This window comes from Chrysoperla carnea, chromosome 1, assembly GCF_905475395.1.
Source record: "Chrysoperla carnea chromosome 1, inChrCarn1.1, whole genome shotgun sequence".
Taxonomy (NCBI): Eukaryota; Metazoa; Arthropoda; class Insecta; order Neuroptera; family Chrysopidae; genus Chrysoperla; species Chrysoperla carnea.
The window spans coordinates 108550463-108560439 of NC_058337.1; the positions used below are offsets into that span (position 1 = coordinate 108550463).

General features: G+C 27.1%; 1 protein-coding gene across 3 annotated transcripts in view; it reads right to left on the reverse strand.

Moving 5' to 3' along the window:
• LOC123305116 (homeobox protein abdominal-A homolog) overlaps window positions 1-9421 on the reverse strand; it is an 84338-nt gene extending 74917 nt beyond the window's left edge. For 2 of the 3 annotated variants that reach the window (XM_044886738.1, XM_044886737.1), the window contains exons 1-2: window positions 8556-9421; window positions 5540-5584 (exon numbers count right to left, since the gene is read on the reverse strand). In XM_044886738.1, the coding sequence (XP_044742673.1) occupies window positions 5540-5584; window positions 8556-9315 (805 nt within the window). In that variant the 5' untranslated portion in view covers window positions 9316-9421. The remainder of the gene's footprint in view (window positions 1-5539; window positions 5585-8555) is intronic. The other variant, XM_044886739.1, reaches the window with a different exon arrangement.
• Window positions 9422-9977: the final 556 nt, after the last annotated feature.

Below are 9977 nucleotides of genomic sequence, written 5' to 3' on the forward strand. Positions count from 1 at the left end.
ACAAAAACTTATTTCCGGTTACATTTTTTGAAATTATTTACACATTAGTTTGCAAAAAGCAAAGGCGTTAAAAAGAAAAGTTTTATATATTTTAAACACGTTTTTTACTTATGTAATTTTATTAAAATTATTATAAGAGATATATTTTTATTAAATTTAAAAACTTACCAATTTATTATTTATTTATTAAGACTTTTTTGTTTATTTGTAAATAATTTTTTCAATTACAAACAAAAGTGATTAAAATTAATAAAGAATTACTTACATATTTCCGGATTGATTAAATTATAATAATTTAGAACTGGATCAGTGCTAATTCTCAGTTATCACGTGTTAAGAACTCATTATTGTATCGACAATATATTCGTGACTCATAACAATATTTTATTTAAATATTATATTTTCAATTTTAAAAAACTAACGAGGTGTTTTTTAAAATATTGGAAAGTTAATCTATCGAAAATAATCGTCTAAGTATCAAAATTTATTTTAAATTTGTTTAACAAATTATAGCTATAATCGTTAAACCACCTACAAGTTCAAGAATTTGACCCCATTTTTAAAAGATATAAACACCGTTGAATATATGTATATTAGAGAAGACATTAGCGGTATTTATCATTCGATTTGACTCATACGAATTTTATGAGAATATTTATATTTTTAAACAAAATTTTTCTTGGTATTCTATGTTCAAACTTATTCATTGTTGCAAAATTAAAGACGATAGATCTGACGTACATGTCGCATCAGTTTTAGTACAACATACAGCAAATAATTTGGATTGAATCCTGGAAAAGTGAGAATTACACTTTTCATTTAGCTTGAAAATCATGAAACTCTAAGAAAAATCAATGCCATGCAAGAACCGATAGCTTAAAATATAACTATACGTAACAGGCTTCAATTAGAATATATATATATGTTGCATTTATAGAAGGATATAAAAAAACCATATCCATTTGCAAAATACTGTTCAAATGTCTACTAAATAATCACTAGTGATTTAAAGTCCGTATACCAATGTTTTTTATATATTTTTCTTTAAGATTAACGCTTGCTTATATGATTGCCAGATTGACTAATTGCCGTCATTAGTGATTTTTCCAATACCACATGACAAATATTTTTTTGAGTATTCCATCGTATTTTTTTTACATTTAAAAACATTTTCACACTATTCTTAAATACTGCCTTAAAAGTATTACTTCGTTCAAAAAAAAAAAAACAAGCTAAATTCTAGTTAAAATAATATCGGAGCTTTAATTTCTATCTCCGCTTAGAACTTATTATTATTCCGTTTTGAATATTCATAGGAGATCAGATTGAACAAAGAACTTAAAAAAGAATAACTAATAACCTTGGTAATTCAAACAAAAGTTTTCATCGAAACAGTGCATTTTCTTCGAAATTGACAGAAAAGACTGGCTTTAATGAAACATTACCATATTAAAACGATTACCGAACCAAAATAAACGATTCTATTCACCACTTAATCGAATGTTATTTTATCAAGAGAGTAAGTAACTTATATTTTATAAATAACTTTCAGTTATTTATGATAAACATAATGCTGCATTTTTTGTTTATTTATTTTGTCTATACTAATAATATAATGTGTATTATGGTCTCGTTAACTGTAGCACCTAATGGTTCTTCATACATGATACAAAAAAAAAAAAAAAAAACTTCAAAAAATATTTTGAATATTCTCTATGAAAACGTGACATGTGAAGTAAAGGGTGTCCTCCTATCAACTAGACTTAATTTTTTAAATTTTTTTATATTTTGTTAGCAATAATTTATCAGAAAATCGATGATTGTTTTTTTGCTTCAATAAAAAACATTCATGTAACAAATAGGAGAGAAAAAATATTTTTTGAAGAACACACCCAGGACAAAAATAATTGAAGATTTGTTTTTATCTCATTCTAGCTAAACACAATTTTGCTTGGAGTTCTTATGGTAAACATAGTGTATGACGAAAAATGGTGTGCCCGATCTCTCGGTCAAATATCTCTCTAATTAATAGTTAAAAATACTTATATCATGCACATTTTTTTTGCCAATTTTAATTTTAATTTAACTTTTTGTCATCGCTTTGATGATATTTTCATATACTTCGATCAGAAATGCAAAAGAAATAAACTTAAAAGTAAAACACTATTCACTAGCAAATAATAGTCACTATTTCAAACTTAAGAGAGCTTAGTAGCAGCATTTTTAAGGGAGCTTAATGGCAGATAGCATTTCTTCGTTTTAAATCAATAATCCTGGTTAATTAATAAGAACACTGTGGTATAGAAAATAAAACACTAGAAAAATAGGGTTTCGTTAATCATCGTTGTTAGTTTTTAGAATTTGATTAGTATTAGTCAAAATCAAAAAAATAACATTTTATGACAATTTATTCTCTTAGAATTTTTACACTTATGACTAAAATTATTATTTACGAAGTAAAAAACTCCAGGGACGCGTTTTCTTGGCTGTTGATGTTTTTATAACAAATACCTAAATATTCAACGCTCTGAGTACTTCATGGACTCGTGCTTATAATTCAAGAAAACTATTAGGTATTTGACTGCACAAAAATTTTCTTGATTCAAAAAAATATTTACTTATTATTTTAAGAACTTTCTTACAAATAAAGCTTTATTTTTACAGTGTTCATTGCCTACTTTATGTTTGCAGATTTAATTTTAAAATATTAAGTATAAAGCAAATTGTATTAAATTATATTTTATTGAATTTTTGTATTTTAGAAAATTTGATTTGACTAATAAGTATTAATCGAGCAAGTGTCATCATCCTAAACGATATTGTTCTTAGACAGTATTTCATCTCCTATTTCAATGTGACAGATTTTAGGTGTCCTGCGTATATTAAAATTAAATCTAGGGATTTCGTAATGACATCCTATCTAATGACATTACATTGCCAATGGTTCATTATAGAGAAAAATATGGTGCTCACTTGAAGTGATGTTAACAAACTCTCTTGAAAGAGATTTTTTTTTCTTGTTTTTATTAAAGTGAATAAATTGGGTGTAATTTAGAAGATTGTTTCATATAATATTTTTATTGAGGTTAATATATCAAGGTCGACTTTGTTTTTATTTTTCATATATTTAAATAAATGCTACTTTTTTTTAATAATAATAATGAATAAAATAATTTTTAATTGATATTTATAAAGAATTGAGGATATCAATTGGTTTTTTTAATCAGAATAATTGTAATGGTTTTGTTTTATAATAATTATTTATTATTTATAATGCCCGCACTATATTGTAGGAGTGGAAAAAATGCATTATATCATGAAAATATTTTAAAAAATGTTTCATTTATCATTATTTTTATTGCAAAATAATTTGATTTTTTGCAATATTATAAACACAATTTCAACTTTTTCCCTAACTCTTTTTTTGTTGAATAGTAAGCTACCGTTAGCACTCCCATGTATTTTAGCGTTACTGTTACTACTCCCAGAATTTATTTTTGGAAACTACTTGGGTTAATGTAAGTAAGACAATGCGAAAGTATACCGGATTTAACTACAGATGCTTGAATTGGAATAAAATTAAAAAGTCCATAAAAACTAGTAGACATTACATAGTAGTTCATTTTTTTGAGATTTTAATATTAAAAAAGTCTTTCAGGTCAAAAGTGGAAACAGGCAACTAAATATTAGAAGTTATATGGTAGAAAATGGAAATAAATGGTAGAAAATGGCACCAAATACTTTTAAGGCATTCAAAATATCATCATACTCTTATGTCAAAGTGGAAAAATGTGTAAAATATTTGATTTTATTAATAATTTAGATTAAAAATAGTCACAGTAAGCACAAAGATAAGAATGTTTGTAAGCATTTGAGTTGTAGTTCTCTGATAAATAGTTCAATTTTTCAAAACTAATCGTAAAAACTTACATTTATTCAAAACAATTCAATTTTGTTATAGGTATAAATTAAAAACCTAAACTTTAAAAAGCTTAAACATACTCAAGCTAGTTCAATTGTGAAATGGCTTTTCTTGGGAATTCAAAAAAGTTGAAATATGAGATTAACAAAGGTATTCTGCATTTAATAAAAACAAAATTTTCGACTGTTTGTGGAATGAGATATTAACAATCAAAGTGAGCATAATTCCAAACTGAGGGTGATACATTTAAGATATATAAAAAAATAGATACTTTTTTATATATCTCGAAAACAGTTCTCGCCATTTGTTTCATAACCAAGGTACTGAAACATTTACTTATGACAAATTTTTTGATACCAAGGAAAGAGTCTTTGTATTTCTTGTTAAAAAGAGAAAAACAAAAAACACTTTATAAATATGCGGCTGAGTGTGTTAATTTGTATATATTTATAGATACAATTTCTTAGTATTGTGCACTGTTTTTCGCAAATAGTTTACGGATATTAAAGTATATTTTAATGGGCTTGACTTTAACGGTCGAATTCCCTTAATATCACGAGGTGTTCCTTTTTTTTGTAGAAAAAATTTTCCTTTTACCATATTTCTAGAAATATTTTAATTTAATCAGAAGACTATTTACGGTGTTTTAGTTTACGCCCAAATTCCGTTTAAAGAAAATTACTTTTTTCAAATTTGATTTGCTATTACCATAAATAAAAGAATGATTATCAAATTTGTACATAAAAGTAATTTCACTAATTCTGGTGTAAACAGAAACATATAGTTAAAAATCAGTTTTTTTTTGAAAATTTTTAACTTTTGTAATAATAAAACAAAATTAATAATAATAAAAACTAGGCAATTAAAACTGTTATACATAAATACTTTAAAACAAAAGTTTAAATTATACACAGCTCAAAATATATGTTTTAGACAAAGTATAGGTATTATTAAAATATCATTAGATATGGTTATTGTTTAAATGTGTTTCAGACACACTCACGAATTTTACCTAAAAAAGGTGTTCTAGAATTTTTGCAAGAACAATGTAAGTAAGGAGAAATCACTCTTGAAATTTTATGTTGCTTATCGATAATCAAAATTTATGCAGCTATGGTACAGTTATTTTCATAATTAAATTCCTAATGATGTTGCAGTTAAACCGCGCTAAGCGACAGTTTACAAAACTGAATATTTTTCTTGCTAATTAAGATTTTTACTTTTTACTTACTTGCAGAGGCTTATCTAAGATCTAATGACTCATCATGGAAACTCACGCTGAGTATACTCGCTAAAGTTAACCGAAATGAAAAGCACTCAATATCACTCTCTATTATAACTTAGTAATGGCTGCCATCGAAGTGACAACAGACGCTGCGGTAGCTTTCTAGATCTAGATTATGTCTTAGTTTTTAGAAATAACATTGACGGAACCTGGTTATTATTATAATTCCATATTGCATATCGATAATTAATAATTATCAAATAATTTTTGGGAATGGTACAATTTTTATTTAAAACTTAAATAGTGTTGTTAGTAGTATTTAAAAGAAAACAACGAACTTATAAAATAATATTAGTAAGAGAAAAAAAATAAAATAAAAAATTTGTCAATACCATTGTACTCACCGCACACCACACGGTCAAATGGGCTCATCCAGTCTGAAAAATTACAAAAATCTAAATTTCAGACTTAATATAGGTACATATTTATTCTATGCTAAATTTAAAATTATTTCAAATTTATTTTATGTTATAATAAATCAATTTTTAAATAATGATATATATTTTTGAAATTTAATCAGAATTTTTTTTGTTTTACATACATTGAAGTTTATGACTCCGCAGCTGATCGCCAAAAATTTATAAATTTTGTCACACTGTTTCTACTTGAAACGCAGTGATAGCTATACAGGATGCCTTAATAAAAGGGCATAAATCTGACTGAATTTAATGCTTAAATATTTTGGCTTACAAAAATTCACAATAAAAATTATAACCTATGCGGGAACATTGAAGATATTCATTTAAAGAAATTATCGTTTGTTTTTCTACATAAAAATTATATACAAAAAAAGTTTAAATAATCTAGACATCCGTCGGTATTTTTATTCTTATAATTTTAATTTTTGTTTTTAAAGTAGGTACCTATACATTTGAACTCCTGGACCCCGACATTCTTGTAGCATCTTGTAGCATGCGAAACAGTAAAATAAAAATTTTCCCATTGAAAATTCACTTTCAACTTCAGACTACTTTGTAAAATTACGAAAAAAAAGGCGGACGTACAACAACGAAACGCTGCGCGTTGTGTATTATATAATTTTGAGTATAAAATTTATTGCTTAAATCAAGTCATGCTATAGGATCTGTTCATAGACTAAAAAATTCCATTTTCACAGGGTTGTGATGTAAATAGACTATTTAAATATGATATCGTTTTCAATTTTTACTAAATTAAAGTTATCCAAAAATTTCTAAGCTAAACTGTCGGCAACGGTTTTTTTTTTTTTTTTTTAAGTTGTGATCCTAAATTCCAAAATTGAATCTGAGAAGTCAGATACGAAACGTGAACCTGGGGACACTGTTTATTATTTATTTTTTGGAGCTTAGTTTGTTTGAAACTATTTAACTGTTAGCGGGTAAATGGTTACCTTTGCTACCTACATATTAATTATGGGTATTTAATTCAAATTTTGTTTTGAATTTATCATTTTATCACAGAATTTCAACAGTTATCATCAATTTTCGAAATATTATTTTTAAACTAATTCAATTTTTGGGTGATACTTCTTAATGCAATGTGTGATGCTTATTAATGTTATTTTACTGGAATATGCAGGGCTATTCCCCTAAAGAAGAAAATTTCATTTAAATTGACTATGTAAAATATTGTGTTTAGATGTATTTAGATTATCCGAAATGGAATTCACGAGTATATTTAGGTGGGAAAATCTTTGATAATACCAAGCCCCAAGTCCCATTTGTTGGAATAACTAATTGGAAATAAAACAATATTGTAGAAGTCAAAGTTTTGACCTGCAAATGTACTGACGATCTTCTTCATGGAGGGACCATTAATCGCATTTCCCCGATCTTTGAACAAGACTTAAACCTTTCGTTTTAATTTTTTTTATTTGTGGTTTTATAAAGATTCACAAACTCTTCGAATAATACCTTTATTTAAGCCCTATCAAAAATATAGCAATGAAAAATAATAACTAATTTCTAGAGTTAGAATCTGAATTATAAATATGACGAGTCTAGACATTTAAAAATAGGCCATAATATTCCCACAATTACTCTCATAATTTTTATTTATCATGAGGCATAATATTTTTTACTAAGTGGAGCTAAAATTGATTAATGGTCGCTTTAAAAAATTTTACGATATTATAATTACCAAACAAATTTCTAACTCCGTACCAAAGCATAATAATTATCTGTATGTATCAGTACTGCACATAATACATAATACTTTACACATGCGCAGTATATACGAAATAAAATACAATAAATTTACAAAAACTAATGTTTTTATGATAAAACCTATTAAAAAATTATTATATTTCAATAACTTTTATCTATTTTGTAGTTTTAAAATGCTCATAAAAACTCTATTTGTGTAATATTTGAAACAAACAAAAAAGATTAGATCCCATTAACTTATGCAATCAATATAGACAAAATGGCCGACGGATAATTAGTTTTCATATTCTTAAGTAAGTATTTATTGTATTATTTTTTTTTTTTTTTTAAATATATTATTTTCAAATACGACATTGCGTTTAAATATTGAGTTGGTACCAGCATTTTAAAAGTAATTTTAAATATTATTATTACATATTATTATGTTTTATTACCCTACTTAAGAATATAATTAAGTTTTATTACGTCAGTCATTTTATACCTACTCACAAAGTTTCCTGCACTTTTAATCCGACTTAAATGAGGTATTATGCAATTTTTAAGAGAATTATTAAAATGCAACATTTAAAAAGGAAAAACTATTTTCGCGTGAATGTTTCTCTAGTTGCATAGGAGTTTTAATAAGATCCTATTAAGCATATTCTTAGCTTTTTAAAACCTACATTTCTCAAAATATGAAGTTAGTTGGTATAAAAATCGAATTCCACCATAAATAGATATTCGAACAAATTATTCCCATTAATTCGTATTTAATGAGTATTATTATTTCCACTTTTATGAAACTTTTCTGCGCATTTAAAGACTTTTATCGAATTTCGAAGATTAGAGCTTACGTAAATAAGCTTTTAACAAACTAGAAAAAGTTTTGGATAATAAATTATAAAAAGGTCACTATTTTTAAAACTAATCTATTTAGTATTTTTATAGTCTGTTAAAAGCAATGAATTAAAGTTTTTAAGCCTAGCATTTAAAAAATTATTGAACCTTCACAGAAAGTGTTATTTACAATTTATTCACCTTTGAACCCTCATTTCTGAACAAAAAATTTTTATGTTTACAATAAATGTAATTAAAATTGATTTATTATCCCATAATTAATAAATTAATTGATTAATATAAAATTGAATAAAAATTATTTTAATGTAGTCAAAATAAACAATATTTTGATTACTTTAACCGTGATAACTTAAAATATTCAACTTACCGGTAATGGACATCCATGGATATCTAGGAATGTCTGGAATAGGCTGTCCACCCGGTGTGGCACCTGGTTGTGTGTTACATGCCGATGATAATGGATCGACCACAGCACTCGCGGCCTGATGGTAAAATTGTGCAGCGACGGCTTGCATTGATGCAGATGCTGCACTTACACTATTTGCTGCTGATACGGCGGCGGCTGCAGCCCCATTCTGGTGATGATGTCCAAGTGTATAATTGACCATTGAGTCGGCTGTGGGTGTTGCACCCGTTAGACCGGCTGTATACCGGCATGATTTATCTGCAGCCGCGGCATCTACCGCAGCGGCTAATGCTGCTGATGAGGCGGCAGCCGCTGAAGATGAGAAACCAGGTACCATTGAACCAGATGCAGCCGCTGCACCGAAAGCTGCAGCCGCTACGGCTTGTTGCTGTTGATGGTGGTGGTGTGCGGCAGCTGCCGTCGCAGCAGATACGTATGGATACATTCTGTTTGCAACAATTGTAGCTCCAGGTGATGCCGATGATGATGTACTATTTGGTGATGAACCGGCTGGCGATGAGGTTGTACTATAATTAACAGCGGATGCAGCGGATGATGTAAGACTGTCTAACGCACTAGATACACCAGATAAACCTGAACTTGGGGAATTTGGGAATAAATGTCCTTGAAATTGTGGATGAACACCAAGATTTGCAGCTGTGGTTTGATGATTTGTATGATACTTTGGAAGCATACTATCAATAATAAATTTGGAACTCATTTCACCACTATGTGTAATTAGTAATTTATATAATTACCACCAGAGTATATTTTTCGATGACAATCGACAAACATATTTCTAAAATGTCTTATTTTCAGAAAAAAACACCGCGCGAAATATCTCGAAAAAAAAACAACACTTTTTTTTATTATCAAAACAAACGATGACGAAAACAGATGCAGTTGTTGTTGTTGTATGAAGTGAAGTTAGTTGTAAATAGTTGAACGTTCTGTTGATAATAAACACAATAAAAACTGACCATTAAATTGAACCACTAAGTACCTTCTCAACTATAATAATAATAATAATAAACCGAGACAAAACGGTCATGTAACGTGGTAAGAATGCATCGTTTTATATTTAATATCCCCGCCGTTAAAAATGGTTTTTTCTAAGAAAAGAAAATTCACACGTTGTCGTTGACTTGTGACATTCAATTTTTTTTAAATATTTTTTTTTAGTATTTAATCCATTAATTAAAATAAAAACAATCAAATTAATTATCTTTTAAATTAATTAGTTAAATTTTTTTTATTATTGTTTTTATTTATAATAATTTTTTTTATTTTTATTTATATTATTATTATTATTGTTCAATAATAAAATAGAGCGCGCGAACAAAAAACCCCGAACAAAGTAGTTTACAGTAGTTTCGGAACAAT